The sequence below is a fragment of the Rana temporaria genome, chromosome 9 (assembly GCF_905171775.1).
Source record: "Rana temporaria chromosome 9, aRanTem1.1, whole genome shotgun sequence".
Lineage (NCBI taxonomy): Eukaryota > Metazoa > Chordata > Amphibia > Anura > Ranidae > Rana > Rana temporaria.
In genome coordinates, this window is record NC_053497.1 from 83,600,367 (window position 1) to 83,627,360 (window position 26,994).

At 43.3% G+C, this 26,994-nt stretch overlaps 1 protein-coding gene across 2 annotated transcripts in view; it reads right to left on the reverse strand.

The window, feature by feature from the left end:
- The window catches only part of RNF128 (ring finger protein 128), a 175,202-nt gene that overhangs the window by 69,837 nt on the left and 78,371 nt on the right, over positions 1-26,994 (reverse strand). The window contains exon 1 of one of the 2 annotated variants that reach the window (XM_040323820.1): positions 8,437-9,002. The exons of the other annotated variant lie outside the window; for it this stretch is intronic. Coding sequence (XP_040179754.1) covers positions 8,437-8,857 — 421 coding nt within the window. The 5' untranslated portion in view covers positions 8,858-9,002. Of the gene's footprint in view, positions 1-8,436; positions 9,003-26,994 lie in introns of those variants that run through there. 2 annotated transcript variants of the gene reach the window in all.

Genomic DNA, 26,994 nt, shown 5'->3' on the forward strand with positions numbered 1-26,994 from the left:
ATAATATCCAAGTGAAACACCAACATGTAAAATAAATTACTTATAATTGTGTGTATATATTTTTGTAGCAAGGTGTCACTTTGTGAACGTAGCTTATAGACTACAGTTTGTGCCAGCTGCCTCTGGTGTCCATTTATTATATTGCTGCAGTTTGTTTGGTTCAGCTATATGGGACCAATGCATGATGGACATTGTAGTACAAAGAGACAGACTATTACCGTGGATTAGAAATAGACTAAAATGCCCACAGCACCACTGTGCTGGAGTGAGTTTAGGCCGGAGAAGCCTGGGCCTAAAGTTGCGGTGACCGGAATGCCCGACGAAGGGACCCTTAATACAGCTTTGCTGATCGGACCTGGGAGAGGAACCGACCCACGCTCCACAGCAGTCGCCTATCCACCAGCACCTTGCGAGTGGCTGCGGAGGACCAGAAGCTGAGGAAAGACCGAGAGCCAGGAGAGTCCAGATGGAGCATGCCAGCGAGGCGAGGCCTCATTTGGTGAGAGGGCACCAGCCCACCAACATAAATAACTGTGTTGCAGGAAGGCGGTTCCCATAACCTCACTTACACTTCTGGAAGTTGCCTTTATTGCCCTCACACTACATACTTTAGGTGTTAGTTATTTTCTTCATATCTCTTGTTGGATTACAAAATTACTAAAGTGCACCAACTAAAGCTAGCAGAAGATAACCCTGAACTTGAAGGAACAATCATTAATTCAGTTTGTTGTTTAAGCTGACATAGCAGGACACATATCGGTGGAACTGTCCGTTGGGGGGGGAGCCAAAGATCATACAAACTCATACATGTGATATAACTGTATTCATTTATATAATCATTTGCCATTTCAGAGAGTTGGGTGAGACCTGGTGGAGAGGTATCCCATTGCTGGCATCATTGCATTGGGGGACGGCTCCACTGTGTACTTACTCAGATTGTGTTACTAGAACCTTTTTGTATAGCCCAATTCTGGGCCTGTATAGAACTCTATACCATTGACTCTTACAGGGCCCTGTTTGAAGTCAAATGTTACCTGTATAATCTTTGTTTATTTTCTTCACCAAGTAAACTACTCATCATTGGTTAAGCCATCTCTTGTGTGAGACTTTGTCTGTTGCATGTGTGGAGCAGGAAACTGGCAACAAGGTAATATTTTTACTTTACACATATTAGTATAGTACTGTATGGTATTATTGTGGTTCTCTACTGCTAGTGTGTCCCACAATCAAGTTATTATCCAGATGTGCCAGGGGAGGGTTCGAGCCAAATTTCTGGGGTTGATAGGCAGAGTGCAGTCCCAAAACTAACCAGCAGCTCCTACGGAGGTAGTGCTACATTTTCAATAAGGTGTATCTAATCACCTTCTCAATGGCACACAAAGCCAGTTGACTTACAACTGATCAGCTGTGGCCATTTATTATTATATTGATTATCTCAGCATGAAATGAGCTTTCCTGGAACATTTCAATCCCGATAGTCAATTGTTTGCTTCAGTTGCACTATGGGTCGCATGGCAATGTCAAAAAGATCTCTGAGCTAAAAAATGGTGGACAAGCACAAGTCAGGAGATGGATACAAAAACATTTCAAACGACTTTATCACTGCCTAGAAGCACAGTGAAGTATATTGTTAGAAAGTGGAAGGTATTTGGTACAACAGACCATCCCTGGATCAGGACGTTGCTCTAAACTGAATGAAAGAGCCAGGAGGAAACTGGCCAGAGGCGCCTACAGCAACTCCGAAGCAGTTACAAGAAATTACAGGAGTGGTTATTGTGTGCATGTGACAATGTCACAAATTCCCTATAAAACATGGCTTGTATGGAAGGATCTCTCGTGCGAGACTGAAAACGAAAAAATGTGTGTGTCACCAATATGTTTACACTGCAACTATATGTCAAGCTGTGACTGAACCTAATAAAGTTTACACAAAAATGGTGGACACGTGTGTATGATAATGCAGTCAATTTGGTGTGGCAAAAAATGATCCAGTTGACTAAAAATAGCAGAATTTTGACAAATGATCACGATCCAAAAAAATATCTGCGCGTGTTGGAATTTAAATTGATTTATAATGGGTTGAACTGTTTGATACTATAAAGCCGCATACACACGGTCGTTTTTTGTGATGAAATAAAACAACGTTTTTAAAAACGTCATTTAAAAGTATCGTGTGTGGGCTTCACATCGTTTTTTGTCTTCAAAAAAAAAAAAATTTGAACATGCTTTAATTTTTTATGTCGTTTTTCAAAATGTCGTTTTTTGTGTCATAAAAAATGATTGTGTGTGGGCTAAAACGATGTTTTAAACCTGCGCATGCTCAGAAGCAAGTTATGAGACGGTGCCATCGTACGTAACCGCGCTTTGCTAGAGCATTTTCAGAAAACGATGGTGTGTGGGCAATGTCGTTTTTTATGATGAAGTTGGAAAAACTTTGTTTCTTTTCCATCACAAAAACGACCGTGTGTACGTGGCATAAGGCTGGATTCACACCTATGCTGTTTTAGTGCTTTTTGCACTACAGTCCATTTAACATGTTTTCCTATGGAACATGTTCTGTAGTGCAAATCTGCAAAATGCACTAATAATGCATAGGTGTGAATCCAGCCTAAGGCCTGGTTCACGCCTATGCAGTTTACATACTATGCACTATAAAATATAAAAAATACACAAAATATAAAATCAGTCAAACAAAAAGTAAAAGTAAAAGCATGCAAGACTTTCAAAATGTTCCTCTGTGACTGAGAGGGGTATGTGCCACCAATTATATATGTAGCGCTCACCCCCGAAGGAGCCGCTGGTTAGAATAGGGATGGCATGTTACCTCTGTGAGCGTCTAGCGGTAATGATGATGAGATGATGAGAGCAATGACAGAATGTCCATGCAGCAGGTGTCTTTTCTTGTAGCTTTATTTCACCCAACACGGCAAAACAGTGAACTTGAGGTAGATAGGAAAAGATGGATGAAAAGGAGAATTGCAGATTCAGGCTTGAACAGTACAGAAGCAATCCTGCTTCAAAAACGACACTCTACTTTTGTCGCCCCTCAGCCAAGGGGGTATAGTGTACCTGGACAGGCCTCCCACACCGACCTGGCAGCCAGGGTATCACTCGAAGCACTGGGAAGAACAAGTTTCTGCCACAGACCTGGTGCAAATGAATATCAGGGAAGAACCTCTGCCACAGGCCCTTCCCCCGAGCGTAGAATTATGAAGTGAATCTTCCTCAGTGAATTTAGTGCCTGAATCTTTTCCTCAACTGGTCACCGACTGACAGGTTGCCAACAGACAAACACTCAATGTACGGTTACCTTGATCCCTGGTGGATTGCCTGCCTCCAGGCTCTCCTCAGACCGACTCCTCACCGAACAGCACAACTCGCTTGGGATCTTCTCTCAAAATTGGGGGAACCCAGTAAATCACTGGGGTCCCGCCATAGCTTCAGTTGCTCCGGCCCAACATGGTCCCGGAACCAAGGACACCACGTAGCACGTGCCCCCCGACCTGGTAGGCCATCTCGCCAGGGGCCGTGATGTGCGCACACCCTGAAGGTGTGTGCCGCACTCGGAACACACACCAGAAGACAGACCCCCACAAAATGGCATCCGCTCAAGAAGTACCCTCCCCCAGCATGCCCCGCGAGGGAAAAACCCTCCTGATTGGCTGCTGGCAAGAGGCGCTCCTGACTGAACTCCACTGCTGCCACCTGTCGCCCTTGGGGTGGTAAGGCACCTCTGGAACACAGAATGAACTGACAGTACAGCCCAGCCAGAGCAGAGGCCTAATTTACATAAATCACCTGGATGAGAGTTAACCAACCCTCTCATCCCCCTCTAAATGTAAGATAGCACCTGGACTGAAAGTACACAGGCGCTACATATAATATAAGCTCTCTCGCTCTCAAAAAGTAAATAAATGATTATTAGTAGAATAGATATACCTCCGTTACCTAGGCTTTGATGTAAACACACATGAGGCTTAGTTGACTAAGCTAGCACACCAGGATAAAGGTTGAGATTTAAAAAGCCTGAAAGCTACAATAAATATTCTCATTTGTGTTAAAGTATTGCGCTCCTCCTTGGAAATGCTACTGATCTTCAGGCAGAGCAACACTTTTCCATATTTTGAGCCAAGCCTGCTGCCGTTTACACTCCCTCATGGGGGGGAATCTGCATGCAGGCTGAGTTTTTAGTATCTTTAGGACTGGAACAGTCCCCCACATACCATTGCTTGAACTCCACTTGGTCCAGGAAGAATTCCTGCCCCTGATGTAGTGGTAGTCACGTTCTCCATGCTTCCCTCCTTGTTGGGTACCAAGCAAGGGTCACATGAAAGGCCTGCTCCAGTAACAGGTCGTTAGAACAATTCCCTCTGGAAGACACTGGAACACATATTTTTGCACCGTGAGAATCCTTGTCAATATCTCCCCATACATACACAATACAATAGGAAATACAAATTCATTATAATAGCCAACATACAAAGTACTATACGCTAATATAGAAGAGCTCAGATCACTACAAAATGTATATTATACACACACATAAATTGTGTGTGTATATATATATATATATATATATATATATATACACATATACATACATACATACATACATACATACACACACACACACACACACACACACACACACACACGAAGTAATAGCAGTACATATATAAAAAGTTAATCTAGTGTTTGAAGCTGCTGTACCTAAAGTGCTATTCACTTGGAAAAAAATTATACATACAAGTACAGCGCTCACAAAATATTCAAATTAATATGTGGAACAAAATAAAAATGTCCATAAATATTGTGCAAAGTGGTCCAATCATTAAAGTGCAGCTGTGTTCCAAACTTCAAGGTGCGCCAAACACCCCTCCTGTGTCCGCACTCATTAAAAGAAATGGACAACTAGCTTTCCAGTCTAGGGGGTCATTCAGGCTAGAACGCTGGCCGTACAAGCAACACACAGAATGGTCCCCACCAATTTACAATCTACATCTACTGCATAGGGGAGCAGCCTATAAACATTGATGACCTGGAATCTTCAAGAATTGCATTTGTGCTCATTACATCATTAATCGATAGCGCAGTACATACGGTGTAGAATAAGGGAAGCTTATTTTGTATTATGGGAGTTTAGCTTTATTTTTTCCTGGCTCAAACCTACAACATGCTGAAAAGGAGTAGATGCTGTGACCTCATGCAGGAACTCAGATTCAAAACATTGGTATGCGCCGTTGTCTGCTAAAGACAGTTGGATGTTATAACATTTCTGTTATTAGTGTAGCACTACCCCCGAAGGAGCCGCTGGTTGATTTTGGGATCGGCCTGCTAGGTCACCTTGGCAATGCCTAGGGGTGTAATTTGTAAGAACAGCAGGAGTGAATGGAACTCCAGACATTCATTAAAGGATTTTCTATGCTTTATTGCTTAGGCCAAACACAGCCAACATCAACACAATGCAGGGAGATCAAAGCTGATGAAGGAAAGAAAGAACCATGCGGTATCAGGCCTGGATGTAGAACTGAGCAATTTTTTGCTCTGCGTTAAATCAATTAGAGAACACACCGCCACTCTACTCGGAGTGGGTAAAGTGCCCCCCGGACAGACCCCTAGGATAGGCCTGGCAGCCGGAGCGTCACTCTGGACAAAACTGGGATAAGCAGGTCTAAAACACAGACCTCTCTCTAGGCCCCATCATAGGCCATCTTCAATATATAAACTTTAGTGAGTGAAAACATTCCCAGTAGGCTGATTTAAAGGAAGTCCCTGGATAACAGTAAGCATACCTGTCAGCTACTGGACTCCCGATCCCAGACAAGGATCCTGTCAATAAGTCCTGGAACCCAGCGGAGCGTGAAGACTTTCTCCCTCTCTAGAATGCGATCCACTGCAAGGTTCGGTCCTGGCCAGGAGGGCCATGCCGGCGGGGTCCATGGATGCGCGTAACCTGAAGGTGGGTACCGCACCTGGAAAGGGGACCCCGCGGGAAAAAGAGCACACGGACACCTGACCTCCCTCATGCATATACCCTCTCCCAGCATGCCCCGCAAGACTAAAACATCCTCTGATTGGCCACTAGGAGAAGATCTGCTCCGTCAGAACCCCTCTGGTGCCAACTGCTGACCAAAGGTGGCATTGCACTCCCTGACCACAGTCTGACCCAGTGGACTTCTGAAAAAACAGAGGTCCCAAATTTAGACAAACGCATAGAAGGGAGCAAAGTAACTCTCCCTTCTTCACTAAATTTAGGCGTAGCGCCCATGCTAAAAGCCATACAGCCATATTAAACATAGACACTTCTCAGATGAGGTCTTTAGGTTTGCTTTCACATGTACAGATAAATGAGGCACTTACAGTAGGTGGTTCAGAACCCTGCCCAATTTCTCTGAATAATTGGTCTGATGCATTTAACTGAGGCCAAACAACTCAAGACAAGGACCGGTGGTCAGCCAAAAGAAGCTATGCAGTACAGCGGTCTGAACTCTATGCAAGTTTGCAGCTGTAGCCTGCCCATCATTTGTATTGTCCCACTCTACAGAAGCACAGTTCAACCAGAGGTGGAATGCTGTCCCAACTGTAAAAGGTGTTGTGAACAATTCAGCATTAAGAGGGTAACCATTATGGAAAGAGATGCCATCACTTTTAAATGGGCAAAGCGCTACCCCCCCCCCCCCAAAGGTATATTTACTGATCAGCACCACTTTGCCATTCTGTCAGAGCCTTAAAATGGTTGTAAACATCAGATTTGAAATATTAACAAAGCATATTCCTCTAAAATGCGTGCTTGCTTTAATTAAAAGTGTCATTTCTGTGTGCGGCTTTGTTGCTCTGCTATCAGCAAGTAATCTCCCCTAAAGGATTCTCCTTGGTAATAATAACATTTCCAGGCCTGAACGCGGTCACACGCCCATTCAAGGCATTCCCATTTTAGGAAACCCGATCCCTTGCCTGGATACTTTAAGTAACTGACCTAGAACAAGTATTCAGATAGAGGCTTTTGACTTTTCTGATCTGTATACTTATCCCAGGTGAGGGACTCAAAAGATTGAGGCTCGTGACTCAGCATAAAAGGCCGCGACACATCGAGCATTTCAGAAGAAAACCAGAAATCGCAACCCTTTCTTTTTCATTATCTTTGTGGTTTTTGTTTAGTCTCAACAAAACAAAAAACAAAAAAGAAAAAAAAAAAAAAGGGGGGCAGAGATTAGAAAGATAGTAGCAAATGTATTTACAAAACAAATCACACAGTGATGCTATTTTGTAAATCTATTTGCTACAATCTTTCCCATCCCTTGCTAATTTTCTTTTCATAATTTACTAGATTGCCCCCCTGATTTTAATTGAGGAGCGATAGGATTATTTCCTTTAATGAGTACACTTGCATTAGGGATATAATTTCCACATATGGACGATTATAACATTTATAAGCCCATAGATTGAGCCCCAGATGTCCCAAATATGTGCATATATATTGTACGTAAGAATTTTTTTTTTTTTTTTGGTTGTTCACCAAAACCATTTGCCTTGGTGAATGTAAAGGACAATGGTGGGCTGGACAAAAGGGTATTTTCATGTAGATTAACTTGATCCCAACACCCAACCACAGGATTATTTAGCTACACAGATATATAATTTCTTAAAATGGATTCTAAATATCTGAAAACTTCCAAAAATCAGAAGAGGAAAAAAAAATTAAAAAATTGCTGCGATTAAGTAAAAACCCTACATGCATTATTTCTTTTTTTGATATAGTAAATGTAGTGCACTGCAATATAGCATTTAAAAAAAAAAAAAAAAAAGACAGATTATTAAATATACATTTTCTTCCTGGGAAAAAATAAATAAAATAATTGTAAAAAAAAAACGCAGTCTGAATGACAGATTTAATAAAATAACACATTTTTTTACGATTTGTCAGGGCTGGCAGTAACTGAACAGATGGCTCAATAATTAATATATCAAATTCTACGCTTAACAAACCAAATGAAAATTCCAGGCCACACTCTGGTGCCCTGAACATACACTGGCAAAATCCTTGCCCATTACGTCTTCAAGATCTGAGAGCTGCCAATGTTCAGAATCAAAGCAGTTCTTGACCACCCATCCAAAACATGCCCTCATCCCCTCAAGTGACTTTTTTTTTTTGCTTCTATGCTTTGCAAAGCAAGTATGTAATTTTTCTTTGTTTATTCATGCATTTTCATACACTACTCACATTTTTTTTTTTTTTTACTTTCGAGAATTTTTTTTTTTTTCTGTAGGCTGCTAAGGTTAAACATACACAAAATTGTATGCATAGTATTTTTGGACTATTTTGCAAGTTTCAGAGTTTTCGGCAAAGGGCAATCATTGTTCTTTTTGTCTATTATTTATTTATTTTTATTCTACAGGCACAAACAGATTATACATTATTATTGTCTTCAAACTCACCTGGATGAGACATTTCAATGACCTCATTGTCATCTCCATTGTTGTTGTATATGACCACTGCTCTGGCTCCCACCATAGAAGCAGCATTGATTTTATCACCAAAGGTGCAGCCCCCTCCTCGCTGTATAAGTGCAATCCAAGGTCCATTCCAGTTCTCTGGAATACTGAAGTTCACATTGGATGTACAGGCATAAAAATTTGAATTCCTATGATTTTTTGGTAGAGCCACCAGTCCAAAAGCTCTGTCCACTGGCGAGTCATGGCCAAAGACCCCAATCTCTCCCTCCTCAAACAGTGTCCTGTTGTCCAACACATAGGAGAGATTTACATTGGCTGTCCACAGAATTTCAGCTTTGGAGCTCTGTACACCCAAAAAACACAGCAGCAAGGAAACCAAGGTTCCCCCTGATTGAAGCCTCATTTTTTTCCCCTACAAAGCAGATTGTTCTAACAAGGAAGCAACTCTACTCAATCTGCACTAGAAAGTATATCTGTGATACAGAAACCAGATCTGCTTTCTTCACTCTGGCCAGTGATTCTGAAGTGAACTCCTCCCTGCATTACCTGCACTGCAGGTGCTCTACACAACCTTCCCATGGGCGGGGATTTCACTTAACCCTTTTCTGCTAACTCACATTATTCTATGGTCTATTCAACAGGTACTACCAGTTGTCGGATAGTTTATAGCATAGTTCAGAGATCTCTGAAAAGCTCTCTGGAAAAGCATTAGCATTGAATAAACATTGTTAGCTTTACATTAAGCTGAGCTAGCATTTCTAGCCTGTAGCAAGATACTTTGTTGCACAATACAGTGCTCTATTCTATATATGTGCATATATTGCTTGCACTTTAAGGAAAAGTTACACCTGCAAACATTTGGGCGTATATATAAAGTTAGGCTGATGTGTAATTATGGAAATACATCAGTGTCTATGTTACCCTGGTTTAAGTCACAGAGTGATCTTTCTCTCTCCTCCATAAGGCTTGATTTACACCTATGCATTTTTTGTGCTTTTTGCATTTTGCTGATTTGGACTACAGTCCATTTAACACGATTTCCTATGGAACACGTTCTGTAGTGCAAATTTGCAAAATGCAAAAAGCACTACAAATGCATAGGTGTGAATCCAGCCTAAACACCTGCCTGACATGCATCCATTTAGGAGGCACTGAGTGTTAGCCCAGGTTCACACTGGGTACGATTTGCTTCGATTTGAGATGCGATTTCACATGTCAAATCGCATCTCAAATCGGCGGCATTTGCCGGCAATTGTCAGCAATGACACCGTCCTAATCGGTGCGACGCCGCATCTGTGGCGCTGCACCGATTTCAAAAAGTAGTTCCTGTACTACTTTTTGCAATTTCGGGCCGCAATTTACATAGACATCTGTGCAGAAACCTGCACAGATGTCTCTTAAATCGTTGCCGAAATCGGGACTGCCAGCGGGAGTGAAGCCGTGCGAGTTCAGCTGAGCTCGCACGGCTTCACTCCCGCAGCCCAGTGTGAACCAGGGCTTAAAGGGTCACTAAATGAATTTTTTTTTTTTAGCTAAATAGCTTCCTTTACCTTACTGCAGTCCTGGTTTCATGTCCTCATTGTTCGTTTTTGCTTTGATGTTGCTGTAATTCCTATCTGTTCTGGACACTTCCTGGTTGTCTGTTTCCTGATCACCACAGTACTGGGAGATTTCTCACTGTGGTGACTAATCAAGAAGGTGTGATTACTGTGTGTCAGCACCAATCCAGTTTCGATTTACAAACCTGATCTGCCCTCTATTGGCTCTTTGGCTCTGTACATCAGAGAACCAGGAAACAACAGCAAAAACGAAACTAAACTGCAGGCACATTATATGATTGTTTTTTATCTATTTTTAATCATTTTTAAAAGGAATCAGTTAACTATTATGTCTCTATACCCTGTAAACAGTAATTTCAGCTAAAAAAATGTTTCCTTTAGTGACCCTTTAAGGCCCATACACACGATCAGACTTTTTGACAACAATGGTCTGACTGAAAAAGTTCTGCCGTGTGTATGCAACGCCCCTTCGAACCAAAATCCACAGAAAAGTCTGATGGAAATCCGATCATGTGTATGAGGCTGTAGGGTTTCAAACACAATGACAAAACATTTTTCATTATTCAAGCTTTTTTGGAGCCTTACAGCACCATTCACATCAAGCCTGGGAGTACTGAAGATTAAGGATGAGCTCTGGCGCGTTCGCATAGAACATGTGCAGAGCCCGCCAGGAAGTGTGCATGGCGCTGTGCTAATCACAGCCAGGGAGACATTGTCCCGATGCTCGGCGGCGGGGATCGTGAAATGTCTCCCTGGCTGTTATTAGTGCAGCGCCGTGCACACTTCCTGGCGGGCTCTGCACGTGTTCTATGCGAACATGCCAGAGCTCATCCTTACTGAAGATTGCTAAAAGTGTGCTTAATTGTATTAGCATGACAGCCAGGCAACTGCCATTTTCAAAAGGAGAGGTGTAAAGTGCCTTTAAATTCTGTCTATAGCCTGTTGTGCCCTTGGGGTAGATTTACTAAATGCAAATATAGAAGACTGTGCAGGTGCATTTTCACTTTTTTTTCATAGTAAATTTCAATGTGGTAAAGCTTCACTTTGTAATGGAACACCCAGGTGCAAGGGAAAACAAATGTTTTGCTAACACATGATTGGATGATGAAAATCAGCAAAGCTTTACCACATTTACAAAGCTCTCTGGAAAATGAGTGCAAAGTAAACAGTCTATTTGCCTTTAGTTGACCCCCCCCCCCCTCCGTCTTTTTTGTTGTTGTTGCTATAACCATTTCTAACATTTTTGAGGATTTTGAAGAAATGCGTTTGTATGCATGTGCACCCATTTAGATGAAAGGAAAAAATTGTGCTCTTAGGGCCAGATTCACAGAAGAGATACGACGGCGTTTCTCTGAAACGCGGTCGTATCTCTCAGAGTATCTATGCGGCTGATTCATAGAATCAGTTACGCATAGATAGCCCTTAGATCCGACAGGTGTAATTGACTTACACCGTCGGATCTTAGGATGCAGTACCTCGGCCGCCGCTGGGTGGAGTTTGCGTCGTATTCCAGCATCGGGTATGCAAATTAGCAGTTATGGCGATCCACGAAGGTTTTTCTCGTTGTTACGTCGGCGCAAGTCTTAGTTTCCCGTCGCAAAATTAGGGGTACTTTAACATGGTGTAAAATTACTCCACCATGTTAAAGTATGCCCGTCGTTCCCGCGTCGCTGTTGAATTTTTTGTTTTTCCCGGCGTAAGTACGTTACGCACGTCACGATTCACAAACACGTCGCGCCGCCGTAATTTCGCGCAAAGCACGTCGGGAAAATTGCGAACGGAGCATGCGCAGTACGTCCGACGTGGGAGCGCGCCTAATTTAAATGGCACCCGCCCCATTTGAATTGGGCAGGCTTGCGCCGGACGTGTTTACGATACACCGCCGCAAGTTTACAGGTAAGTGCTTTGTGGATCGGGCACTAACACTGAAAACTTGCGGCGGTGTAACGTAAACGGGTTACGTTTGTACCTGAATCTGGCCCCTAGGTACTAATGTTAGAGGAGAAGACCTAGCTAGCAACCAGCAATTCAGCGCAAAGGTATTACTTAGGGTTGAGGTCAGGGCTCTGTGCAGGCCATTCAAATTATTTTATTCAAGCTTATGAAACTCTTGCTTTATGGATCTGGCTATATACTGTACATGGGGGCTCAGCCCTGCTGGAACAAAAAAGGGCCTTTCCAAAACGGTAGGCACAGAGCTAGGAGTGCACCATTGTATACAGTATTTGTACTGTGTAACGCTATCCCCGTGAGGGCTGTTGAGTAATGCTTATCATATTGAAATGCCCTGATCTTACAAAAACCTAGATCCTTCTGACAATGTAGATTCAGATTTGAATTTGGCAACGCTGTTCCGTACACACAATAAAGGCAACAAACATGGGGTTCAGCAAACACTGTTGTATTGAGTAATTCAAAGTAGTGCAAGTTAATTACAGAAACACTTCCCTAACAGCAATAAACATTTGGATGATGTAAGAAACAAGCAGAGTGGATTCAAGTAACAATGAATGGGCAGATTAAAACAGATAATAAGAAATCACTTGGTAAAACAGTATGAATTGTAGTGGTGCTTTTTATTGGTACAGCACTAGCTGTGGAAGGAGACCTGACATAATGCAGTTAGGCTCCCCACAGCCACTGGGGTAATATTGCTGAGGAAGGTAAGCGTTCTCTATAGGTGGAGGAAAGGTACCCCTTTGGCAGGGGTGCCCAACCTTTTGAAGAGCGAGGGCCACGTAAGCTACTTGGTAACCAGTCGCGGGCCACAATGAATGGAGGGGACACAAGTCCGTTTACATCTGCCGTTCCATAAAGGTGAATGGAGGGTCCCATTGAGTCGGACAAATTGTGTGAAAGGGGCCTAAGGCTGCTTTTACACTAATGCACTGCAGTTTACCCGCACCGTGGATGCAGCGCTGTGCGCCTGCGGCTTTCCTGGGTTTGTTGCCTTTGCGGATCAATTTGAAAGCAGCCCAGTAACCACTGCAGAACAGATATGCCCAAATATACATTGTGATTTTAGTAATAAACGTACCTTTAATAACAGTCTTCCATTCAGGTATCGTCGGCTGTTGCTGTCCCAGGCAGAGTGCATTTGGTATCACTCCACCTGTAGAAGGAAGCATCGGCTTATGCGGCTATTTGCAGCTGCTTGCTTCATCTACCACCAGCTTCATCTACCACTGGCACAACTCTGATGCTCTAGGTTGGAAACCTGCGATCTGTGCTTGCCAACCCACTATCCTATAACAGGAGGTCGTGGGCCACATCACAGTAGTATTGTCCTCAATAATAAAGATAATTATAATATAACAGTTATAATCAACGGTTTTGCCTGGATCCAAAATTCAAACACTAGTTTAAACTTGACGCTTTCATGGGATCTATCCAGTCATCAGGGTCGGATGCAAGATACAGATATCTGCTTAGTGTGAAGCAACACACTGCCAGGGCGCTAGGGCTGGAGAGAATGCCTGGTTCAGAAGCTGTGGTAGTAGGGTCCAACAGGAACACAGGGAGCATATGTGTAGGTGTGACCCAAAATGTCTGGAACAGTGGGACAACTGGGTTCCATTCTAGTATTACTGATGTTGAAATGAAGACCAGCAGTGACAGGTGCAGACTGCACAAGATGTTTATCAGTCAGATTAAATTAATCCTAAATCCCAAGACTCTTTGCTGCAAATCAGGCAAGATGATCTCCCTCTACAGCAGAGGTTGCTAGGGGTTCCTAGAGTAATTCTTCCCAATGACCATAATTGTAAGGAGCATTCTTCCCTTTGACCATCACACCAAATTATCATGAGTTGTAGTTATTTTTTAGCAGGAGTTCCCTGAGACCCGAAAATTATTGTTAGGGGAGAAACGATTAGTCTGTTGTGCATGTTAAATATGTCCTCCTCCCCCCCCCCTTGTTTAGTAGCCTCTGCACTGCACCTGGCTACAATGGTATGCTATAGAATTAACAGGGCCTTTCGCTGGAAACACCTGAACCTGAAATGTCCACATTTGACCATATAGTATAATGCCGCGTACACACGATCAGGCTTTTGCCCGGCCAAATCACATCGGAATTCCATCAGGAAAATATAAAACATGTTCTATATCTAAAGTCCGATGGAATTCATCGGTATTTCCGATGAAAAAACTGTGATGGGGCTACACATGATCCGAAAATCCGATGGAAAAGTCCATCTGACTTTTTCGATCGAAAATTCCGATCGCATAAGAGACTATTTATCTCTGTTCTCAGACAACAGTCAGATCCTCTTAAGTGTAAAGCATGATTCATTGTTTTTTAAATCCAAATAGACTTATTCCAGCTGAGCTATTGTATTCTGCTGGCGGGTAGCCTTCCCTGCTGGCAGAATACAATGATCAGTGTCGTGGGCTACAGCCGGTGGCATTGATCGTTTAGGAAAAACCCAACAAGCTGATTGTGCACAAGTCGATAAATACATGGATTGAAATTAAGCAGATGATGATCCATGATGAATTTTGATCCATGAATGGCCAGCTTTAGATAATAGTTAATGTGGTGGTTTGTGGAAAGACCTAAGGTGTGGACAGACAAACCGAGTGTGCCCCTAGGCTGGAGAGAGAACTAACACCGTTGAAGTTGTAAATGCAGAGGGGAGGGAGGGAAAAGGATGTGGGTTTGAGTAAACAGGAACAGAGAACAATCAAGTGAGTGAAAAGGATGAGGAATTGCAGTAAAGCTAAAAAATGAAAGCAGGTTCTGCAAAGCAAAAGAACTCTTTAACCACTTGCTTACTGGGCACATAAACCCCCCTCCTGCCCAGGTGAAATTTCAGCTTTCGGCACTGCATCGCTTTAACTAACAATTGCGCGGTCGTGCGACGTGGCTCCCAAACAAAATTGACGTCCTTTTTTCCCCACAAGTAGAGCTTTCTTTTGGTGGTATTTGATCGCCTGTGCGGTTTTTATTTTTTGCGCTATAAACAAAAAAGTGAGACAATTTTGAAAAAAATACAATATTTTTTACTTCTTGCTATAATAAATATCCCAATTTAAAAAAAAAAAAAACATTTTTTTTTCTCAGTTTAGGCCGATACGTATTCTTCTACATATTTTTGGTAAAAAAAATCGCAATAAGCGACTGGTTTGCGCAAAAGTTATAGCGCTTACAAAATAGGGGACAGAATTATTTTTTTTTAATTATTTTTTTTTACTAGAAATGGCGGCGATCTGCGATTTTTAATGGGACTGCGACGTTATGGCGGACACATCAGACACATTTTTGGCGCCATTCACATTTATACTGCGATCAGTGCTATAAATATGCACTAATTACAGTATAAATGTGACTGGCATTGAAGGGGTTAACACTAGGGGGTGAGGAAGGGGTTAAATGTATCCCTGCTTAGTGTTCTAACTGTAGGTGGAGGGGGGTGACTGGGGGGGTGACCGATCTGTGTCTCTATGTACAAGAGACACAGATCCGTCTCCTCTCCAGAGACAGCACCGCTGCCCCTGTGTAAAACGGCAATGAGAGATGATCTCATATGTTTACATATGAGATCCTCTCTCATTGGCCGCACAGATCGCCTCGCGAACGGCCACTCTGATTGGCCGTTCGCGGCGATCTGTAATTGGCTGTGTCCGAGGGACACGGCCAACACAGATTTTCCCCGCAGCGCGCTCTGGAGCGCGCGCGGGGACCGCCCTAAGGGGCGGACGTCAATTGACGGCAGTTTGGAGATTGGGATCCGCACTGTAGCCGTCAATTGACGGCAGGCGAAACCCAAGTGGTTAAAATATGCTATATAAATATTTTTATTTGCTGTGACATAGGAATATCCAGAGCATAGCATATACAATATCATATATGTACGCAAATAATGTTTTAAAAAAAATAGTGGGCCAGATTCTCAGAGGAGATACGACGGCGTATCTCCAGATGTGCCGTCGTATCTCTGAGTCCGGCCGGTCGTATCTATGCGCCTGATTCATAGAATCAGTTATGCATAGATTTCCATTAGATCCGACTGGCGTAAGTCTCTTACGCCGTCGGATCGTAACTGCATATTTACGCTGGCCGCTAGGGGCGTGTACGCTGATTTACGCTTATAAATATGTAAATCGGCTAGATATGCGAATTCACGAACGTATGCCCGGCCGACGCAGTACAGATACGCCGTTTACATTAGGCTTTTCCTGGCGTAAAGTTACCCTGCTATATGGTGGCGTAAGTGCGGGGTACCAATGTTAAGTATGGCCGTCGTTCCTGCGTCGATTTTTTTATTTTTTACGTCGTTTGAGTAACTCGTCCGTGAATGGGGCTGGACATAATTTACGTTCACGTCAAAACCAATACGTCCTTGCGGCGTATTAGGAGCAATGCACACTGGGAGATTTCCACGGACGGCGCATGCGCCGTTCGTGAAAAACGTCAATCACGTCGGGTCACAGAACATTAACATAAAATACGCCCCCCTGTCCCACATTTGAATTAGACGGGCTTACGCCGGCCGATTTACGCTACGCCGCCGCAACTTACGGAGCAAGTGCTTTGAGAATACAGCACTTGCCCGTCTAAGTTGCGGAGGCGTAGCGTAAATCAGATACGTTACGCCCGCACAAAGATACGTGGATCTATGTGAATCTGGCCCAGTATTTTTAAGTTAAACATAAAATACTCCATATTGCTACATACACCTTTACTTGCTTCTTGTAGCCAGGAGGTAGTGCTCCTGAGGCATTTACCATGCAATGATTAGTCTATAACAAAAGACAAATCTTTTAGGCTGGATTTACACTTGTGTGTTGCGTTTTTGAGCTCCGTTCTCTTTGCCAAATTCTCAATCAGCTGTTCAACGGTTCCACTGCGTTTTAGCTGCGGATATGATGACCTGGGAGGGGGGAGGGAAGTCTCGCCGCTGTTTTCATGAGGGAGAACTCCACGCCAAATTTTAAATAAAAAAACGGCCTCTCATGATCCCTGTTCAGAACGGAACACATGTGCGAATCAGATGCGTGTCCATAGAAGATAATGGGCCTGAATTCACACCTGAGCCGCACCGCAATGCCTAGAAAACACACACGTTTTTTTGGGCAATGCGCAGTGCGAATGCATCGCACATATGTGAACCAGCCTCATTAAAATCAATGTATTTTATAATGTAACAAACAACATTGAGCCCTGGTTCACACTGGGTACGATTTGGAACGATTTGAGATGCGATTTGACATGTCAAATCGCATCTCAAATCGGCGGCAATTGTCGGCAATGGCACTGTCCTAATCAGTGCGACGCCGCATCTGCGATTTCAAAAAGTAGTTCCTGTACTACTTTTTGCGATTTCGGGCCGCGATTTACATAAAATTGCGGCCGAAATCGTGGCAAAATCGCAGCCGAGAAATCGCGGTAAAATCGCGCATTTTACCGCGATTTTGAATTCGCAGCAGTGTGAACCTAGGCTGAAAGCACCCTTTCTTAAATGTCTATTTGCATAGGTGTGTGTAGCCTATTGCAGTGGGATTGCAATCCAAAGCTCAAACACACATGCTTGTTTGTGTATATATATATATATATATATATATATATATATATATATATATACACACATACACACACACACACACACACACATATACACAAAATTCCTGATAAATCAAAAAGATAAAGCTGTATTGAGTAGTAAATAAAGCTCTGTGTGTGAATGAGGTTTAGGGGCGGGGGAATTGGTGTAGGTGCTGTGTACAGTGTGAATCAGTGTAGGTGCTGTGTACAGTGTGAATCAGTGTAGGTGCTGTGTACAGTGTGAATCAGTGTAGGTGCTGTGTACAGTGTGAATCAGTGTAGGTGCTGTGTACAGTGTGAATCAGTGTAGGTGCTGTGTACAATGTGAATCAGTGTAGGTGCTGTGTACAGTGTGAATCAGTGTTTTTTTGTGTGGTTGGAGCTGTGTGCAGGCAGCCCATGTTACATTATGGGGACACAGATGCAGCATGAGTATCAAGCACAGCCGCAGGTCCTAATTTGCAGGCATGTGCATACAGGAATACGACCCTGAATACAGACGTGTGCATTTGTGGCCCCTCACCCACAGATCTGTCAAATTAGGACCTGAGGCTGTGTTTGTACTGCCACTGCGTCCTGAGAGCAGGGGGCTTCCAAACTGTTTAAACAAAGAGCCAGACTTTAGGGGGGGGCAGACTGTGGTCAGTGGGAGTAAAAAATTATATAGCTCCTGTGGTCAATAGGAGGAGGAACTTTGCCCCATAATGCCCCATATACACAATCTGGCTTTTGCCCGGCCAAACTAACATCGGAATTCCGCTGGAATTCCATCGGCGTAAAAGAGAACATGTTCTCTATCTAAACTCCGATGGAATTCCTCGGAAAAAGCCTCGTACACACGACAGGAAAACTGCGAGGAGAGCTTTTGGCCAGGAATCCCGGCCGTTTGTATGCTTCCTAGCAGTTTTCCCTGTCAGGAAAACTGCCAGAAAAAAATAAATAGAGAATCTGCTCTCTATTTTCCCGTCGGCATTCCGGTCTGACTTTTTCCCGTCGAGAAAACCGGTCGTGTTTACAGGGCCAAAAAGTCAGATGGGGCATACACAAGGTCGGAATTTCCGTTGGAAAAAGTCCGTCTGACTTTTTCCATCGGAAATTCCGATCGTGTGTACAGGCCATAATGAATATTTGTAAAAGGAATAATGCCTTATCATTGGTGTCAGTGGGAGGAATTATGCCCCATTGCTGGTGTCAGTGGAAGGAATAGTGCCCTACTGTTGTTTTTAGTGGGAGGAATAGTGTCCCATTGTTGGTGTTAGTGAAAGGAATAGTACCCCATGTTCTGTATCAGTAGGAGGAATAGCACTTCATATCTGTAGGAGGAATTCCTAAGGTACAGATAAAGGCATGCAAAGGGCCAAATTTGGACCCTGGGCCACAGTTTGGAGACCACCGTCATAGAATAATAGGTGGCTCCAGCAACACAGACAAACTACTAATTCACACTGTATGGGCCAGAGAACGCATCTGAATGAGCTCTTCATTTAAAAAAAAAAAAAAAAAAAAATATTTTTTTTTAACAAAACTGTTTCCACAAAGTTGGAAGCATGAAACTGTCCAAAATGACTAGATATGCTGATGCCTTAAGAGTTTACTTGGAACTGGAACTAAGGGGCCAAGCCCAACCCCTGAACTACAACCCCACACCATAATCCCCCCTCCACCAAATGATTTGGAGGGGTGGCCCAATATTTTTGGCAATATAGTATGGAGTTTGGGGTGAAGGAACTTGACTGGCCTGCACAGAGTCCTGACCTCAACCCGATAGAACACCTTTGGGATGAATCAGAGTGGAGACTGCAAGCCAGGCTGCTTGGGAAAGGCTGGGCATGAGGGGAAAAGGGAAGGGAATCCCCTGCTTTACACTGAATAGGCTGGATGTGATTTTAAACGCAAAGTGCTTATGGGAAATAATACTGTAAACTTACCATGATTTTTTTTTTTTGCTAAGCTCAACGAAGATTCAGCCTTACTATGTAAACAATGTAATTATGTAACAGTAAAAAATATTTAATGGTGTTGAATTTCTCACAAAGCTACATGGCTATGGAAATGTTAATTAAATGTTAGCAATTACACATATAGTATTCTCACAGCCTGATGCTAATGACAAGAAATCAAGCATCTTTTTTTTGTTTTTGACAATTGCTATTGGCAGCCATCCTACAGCTTCAGCTATTATCCAATATCTACATGGGAGTTTCTATTTGACCAGCTCACCACATTTACTGACTGAATGACTTTTGCTTAATTCAGCCAGCATGTGGTTACTGTAAATTATTTTGTAAATGACTCCTTCATATACTCTTAAACATACAACGAAAAATTCATTGATTATAGCCAATGGCTGTTATGTTTAAGAGAGAAGTATGTTTTTCTTTTTGGCTATTCGTAGTTACCTAGGTGGATGCAGCATCAGACCAGTGCTGCATCTGTTCCCCTCTTTACTGAGAACCGAGCCACCGAACACTGCCGATGGCTAGATTTTCTCACCTCCCTGAGAGGAAAACTGTTGACTGTCAGGATTGTGTAAAAAAAAAAAACATCTGCAGCATGGTAAAAACCGAATCACCAACAAGTGGTTGGGGATTCGTATTTCATCAGCCCCCATCCTGGCAGCTTAAGGCGGCTGCTTAAACCGCCTTATATTAGTGTTGGCCTTGTCCTGGTGTTTCTGTCAGTTCCTCTGTTTTCCTCCTTAAAAACTGACCATACTAAGCAGGCGACCATCGTCAGTTCTCTAGCTGTGCCATCCTTTCGATGGGAAGATCAGTGTGCTTTTGCTTCTCCTCCTATAGCTCATATGCAGAACAAAAGGAATGTAATCAACTTTTAAAAAAGGGAATAAAAGGTATTTATATATTTTTTTTATATCTATATACAAATGTTTTGCCTTTCATTTGCATTTAAGGTAGACTGAGGCTGAGTTCCACTGACACATCACAGTTTCTGCCAGTCAGGCCCTGTACACACGATCGAACATGTCTGCTGAAACTGGTCCGCAGACCAGTTTCAGCGGACAGATCCGACCGTGTGTACAGCCTAGCAGACAGGTTTCCAGCAGACAAAAGTTTTAAAGCATGCTTTAAAACTTATCTGCTAGAAAACCCGTCCGTCTGACATGTCCGCTGGTTAGTACGCTTAACCAGCGGACCGAAATCTCCCACATGCGCCAAATGGATTTGACGCATGCGTGGAAGCATTTTACTTCCTGGTTTGCAGACGTGGCAGCGTCAACGTCACCGCCACGTCACCGCGCTGTCTGTCCGCGGGGATTTTGGTTTGATGGTGTGTACAACCATCAGACCAAAATCTCCTAGCAGACATGTCCGATGAAAACGGTCCGCGGACCGTTTTCATCGGACATGTTCGAGCGTGTGTACAGGGCCTAACAGTTGGAGGATACCCTCGTGACTGTCGATCTTGTCTTTAGGTCGCTGACACAAAGACAGATGCCGCATCATCCTAAGGGTCCCCTGCAATTTGACTTTGTTGCAACATTTATCTTGCGGTATCTCTATTAATAATTATATATACCTGGGTATATGTGCACAATTCAACCAGGACTCCTATCAGACCCATTGTTGATAATATCTGTTTGTACATTGGATGTATGCATGGTATTAATCGCTTCTTATATAGAGCTTGTATTATTTCTATACTGGTGTGCATCTATATGCTTATGGTTAATGTTATGTGCTGGTTGCAGTAGTAGTTCTGCTTTCAATAAAAAAAAAAAAAATAGGTTAGTATGCAAAAGTGGCCAAAGCTCTTCATGACCTGTTGAATAACGATGTTTGCAGTCAAAGAAATTAAAAAAGGTCTTCCAAAAGTCCTTTTGGTGACCACTGGACTTTTGCATGTAAGCTTTCGTTGAATAAAAAAATAAGCCGACCTCAACTTGATGAAATCAGCAATACACGCTCTACTGGGGGGTGGGGTAGTGGAAGCCTCCAAATTCCAACGGAGGCTTTTTACCTCCGTTGGAATCCGACGGACAGGTTTCCAGCGGACAGGTTTCTTAGCATGCTAAGAAATTTTTGTCCGCTGGAAACTGTCCGATCCGCCGGACAATTGTCCGGTCGGGCCTACACACGACCGACCAGTTTCAGCGGACAGATCCGGTCGTGTGTACGGGGCCTTACAGCCCTTCACAGATGTATGACTATAGTCCTGGCCAGAGACAACAGCCTGGTACATGCCAGTAGAATCCCTACAATATTAAACAGCAAGCTTGCTAAGCACTGCCAATCCATTCCGTGGCTCTGAGGAAAAGTACATCCCTCTGACAAAGTGAATCATAGGTTGCTCCCATACCTCATAGCTGATTGCCATGATGACATGTGTTTAACCCTTTCTGTGCACAGAGGGGATTTTCTTCATGTGAAATTAATCAGTAATCTAAGTCAGTGGGAGCGAAAGAATTACTGTAAACAACGTATAACATTAACTAAAAGCATATAGATGCACACCAGCATAGAAATAATACAAGCTTTATATAAGCAAAGATCAATAACAGCACATACATCCAATGTATAAATGGATATTATCAATAAAGGGCCAGATAGGAGTCTAGGGGAAAATGTACACCTATACCCAGGTATATATAGTTATTAATCGAGATAGATGAATCCAGATGAATGCTGCAGCAAAGTCCAGTTGCAGGGGCCCCTGAGAATGATACAGCATCTGTCTTTGTACCTGAGTCCTAAACACAAGATCAGCGGTCATGGGGTGTCCTGCAAATGTTGCCTGACCAGCCTGGCATGTTTGTGCTGCAGTTAATATTGTGGTTCTTTATGCTTGTTGGTTCAGCTGATTCTGTGGATTTGGGTTGGGTCTGTGGTTTTGTCTATTTGAATGCTGGTTTGTTTGGTTTAGGATCTGTGTCCCTGTTGATTGTTTTTCGCTGCTTTTTTGTTTTGGCTTATGTGGTTGTGCCATTTTATTTTTGGTTGTTTTTGTTTTGGTGGTTGGTTGGGCGCTGCTTTTCCTTTTCCCCATTTCATCCATTTGTGTTTTGCTGTTTTACTTAAGTAGTAATTCTCAACCATTTGACTTCAGAAAAGCGGGATACATCCCTGATGCTGGGTTCACACTACTGCGATGCCAGACATCTCATGTGATTCGCATCACACTGATGTGCAAATCACATGTGATGTCTGTGTGATACAAATTCAGTCAAACAGATCGTATGGCTGAATTTGCATTGCATTTGGACCAAAGTCGTGCAAGACCCTTTGTTTGGTCCTCACCAGAATCGGATGGCATGGGTGTACACACCCATGCCATCCAATTCCTATCTGAATTGACAGTTTTCACTGCGATATGCAAACCGATCTGGGGGCGTCATTAAGTTTGTATTGACACCCGGAGCGGGTGTGAACTGTATACGAGTTGTATGCAATGCGGGAACATGTACTGGATTTGCATGGGTTCTCACATCGTAGCAGTGAGAATCGAGCCTCAACCCCTTCCTGTAGAGCGTACGCATATAAGCACAGACATCATCCCGTTACCGTTGTTTAGAGCAGGCGATCGGCTTTGTTCCAGTCTCCTGAATGTAAACACGAAAGCGTTGGCCAATGGTGCCGGATTAAAAAAAATATACAGTATTCAGAATTGCAGTTTTCTGTGATCTGAATACTTTGAAGTGTAAAGGAGGGATTTGGGGTCTTTTAGACCCCCGAACCCTCCATAAAGAGTACTGTACCTGTCACCACCTATTACTGTCACAAGGGATGTTTACATTACTTGTGATAGTAATAAAAGTGATCAATTTTTTTTTTAAACACAATTTAATAATGTACAAATACATTGGGATTCTTGGCACCAGTAATCCTCAAAGCAAGAGGAATACTACAAGAATTATGTAGACGGGAGTTGGGATGGGATAAACCCCTACCTGAATATTTGAGGCCAAGGTGGAAGGCATGGATAAAAGACTTGCAAAATTTGAGAGAAGTTGGAATACCCAGATGTCGTGTTCTTCATTATTGCGGAAAGTACAATAAAATAGAACTTCATCACTTTTCAGAAGCCAGTAGTTATGGTCAGTGCTCCTACAACACCTGATAGGAGAAAGAAAAATACACTGTGCCCTGGTTATGGGAAAGACCAGAGTTGCACCTACCAGTATTCAAACAATACCAAGACTTGAACTGACAGCAGCTGTTGTTTCAGCATTAGTAAGCAAGTTTCTGAAAGAAGAATTAGAGTTAAAAATAGATAAAGAATATTTTTGGACAGACACGCAAGTTGTCCTAGGATACATAAACAACGAAGCTCGAAGATTCTGTCTTTGTCACCAACAGAGTTCAGAAAATTCAGGAAATAACAAATCTGGAACATTGGCATCACATTGATACAAATCATAACCCAGCAGATCATGCTTCAAGAGGCCTGAATGTAACAGAATTGAAAAATTCTAATTGGTTCACCGGTCCAGAGGTCCTTTGGGAAAAGGAAATCATACCCAGTAAAGGTTACACAGAATTGTCTATGGGTGATCCAGAAGTAAAAGTTGTACAAACATTAAGCACTGCTGCCAAGTGTCAAGATAACATACTTGAAAGACTAGCCAGATGTTCAAAATGGAATACAGTCATAAACGTAGTAGCTCGAATTCAACGTTTGGCAAAGAGAGTCAAAAATAAAGAAACATTGAATGTAGAGGAAACAATGAAAGCAGAAGAAACAGTCAAAAGACTCATTCAACAGAGAATCTTTAGTGAAGAGTTGAAGAGACTGTCAAGTCTCTGATGTGAGGCCGGGTGGCAGAGAGGGCGCCCCTTGCGGCTGAGTGCAGCGCTCCCCTGGGAGTGATACAGGGGATACGGTGCCCAAAGGTGCACGGGTTGCCAGTAATGCTGCAAACAAGCTGGTAAGCAGGACGTGGCTGGGGTGCGCTGGGTAGCGATGTCAGTAGCTGTGCAAGAAGAAGTCCTGAGTAGGCGTTTGCAGGATAAACCAGGAGCAGGGTTCGCAGCCAGGCCATAGGTCATATACTGGGAGACAGTCCAAGAACAAACGGGAGCAAGCCGGGTCATAAACAGTGGGCAGTGGATTGAAGAATAGTCAGCCAAGCCAAGGTCAGAGCGAGGAGATAATCAGGAACACAGGTCAAGCCAGAAGCAGAGGTCAAGCCAGGGATTTCAAGGTAAACAGGCACAGGAACACAGGAAGCTGACGATAATGTGACTGGCGACAATGGCTAATCTGCGATACTCTGCGGACTCTATTCGGGGTCTGAGACAATTCGCAACAGCATTACCAGCCGTCACCAAAAAGGCCTTAAAAATAGAGCAACTTTTGAGATTCGATCGACGATCGACCATCAAAAAATGTAAACTATTTAACCCAGCTCAAGCACATATCATGTGCTTTGATCAACACAAGATCGGCAGTAAAACACTGATTAGAAATCCACGATTTCTTACTACAAAACGATCTAGACTGCCTCTTTATTACAGAAAGCTGGCTCTCAGACGACTGCAACACCATTCTCGGAGAATTGGTGCCAGAAAACTATCGCATTATAACGGAAAACAGAATAGGGCAAAGAGGAGGAGGCCTGGTGGTGATCCACAAGAATCACATTACAATCACTAAGCCAGCCCTTCAAAATCCTCTTCCATTCATGGAAACCCTTACTCTTCAACTTCAAACTTCCCCCCAGGAGACTGTTCACATTCTCTTCTGCTATAGGCCACCTGGGCCAAAATCGCAGTTTTTGCCATCTTTAACGGAGTTTATATCCACTTATACCATTAACAGCAAACACCTTTTGCTGCTCGGGGACTTTAATCTGTGGGCCAACTCCGCACAGGATCCCATTGCGGACGCCTGCATCGATCACCTGGAGGGATTAGGGCTACAGCAACTTATATGCGGGCCAACACATGCTTCAGGTCACACACTCAACCTAATTTTCAGACAAAATCTGAAAATAAGCATTTTAGAAAATGAACCATTGCCATGGACAGACCACCATGCAATCAATTTCATAATCTCCAAAATTCCCCCAGTGATAAAAGCACCCAAGCCGGTGACAATACACTGGGCTAGATCTCAGAAGAAGCTCCATTCGGAACTCTTCAAATCTACCTTGGGAAACAGAATCAAAACAATCCATCCACATCAAACAGCCGCAGATACACTGGATGCCATAAACGCAGCCCTGCTACAGTCAGCCGATTTAGTAGCACCAAAACGCAAAGCCTGCATCCGAAAAAGAAAGTCTGGCTGGTTCAACAACCAGCTGTCGCTTCTGAAGCAAGAGCGCAGAAGGGCGGAAGCCGCCTGGAAAAGAAGCCCTGCAGAGGATAACCTCATCATCTACAAGGCAATAACAACACGATATCATAAAGAAATCTTCAAAGCCAAGAAACATCATTTTTCTATGGCGATTAACGGCGCCCTAAACCGCCCCCGCGAACTCTTCAAGATGGTCACCCAGACCATGAATCCAGGATGTCTTGAAGTCCCCAACTCAGACACCCAAGAGTTCTGTAATGAACTATCGGATTTCTTCATCAACAAAATTGAAAGAATCCGGGAAAGCATCTTGCAAAACAATACCCCCCTCAACCCCACCATCAATCAACCACAAAACACCCACAGAAACGCTCTACAATCAACAAAGTTCACTCTGGAACCGATCTCCATCGATACCACAAAAAATATCATTGGTGCTTTGCGGAACAGCACATCGCCCAATGATATCATCCCCACCAAACTGCTGAAGGAATGTGCCGACATCCTGGCACCACCCATCACACAGCTTATAAACCAGTCATTTAAGGAAGGCACAGTGCCATCCCTGTTGAAAGAGAGCACAATCCAGCCCATCTTGAAAAAACCTAACCTGGATCCCAAGGACCCAACTCACCGCCGTCCCATAACAGGCCTAAATGTTCTCTCCAAGATAATGGAGAAAGTAGTGGTACAACAGCTGCAACAGCATCTAGATACCCACAATCTACTGGATCCATTACAATCAGGCTTCCGTCCCGGACACGGGACAGAAACGGCCTTACTCAAAATATGGGACGATGCCCTCGAGGCCGCAGACGAAGGAGAATCTTGTCTCCTGGTTCTGCTGGACCTAAGCGCAGCCTTTGACACGGTAGACCACAAACTGTTACTGATGCGACTAGCCAAGGTAGCAGAAGTCGCAGAAGGTGATTTACCATGGTTTTCTTCCTTTCTTGAAAACCGATCACAAACAGTTAAATTGGGTTCTTTCACGTCGGAAAAGCGCACGGTGTCATGTGGAGTCCCCCAAGGATCCCCCCTGTCACCGGTGCTTTTCAACATCTATCTTCGCCCTCTCTTTGATATTATCAGTAGCCAAGAACTACTCTATCACTCTTATGCAGACGATACGCAACTGTATTTTCGCATCTGCAACAAAAAGGATCATCATCCCAGTTT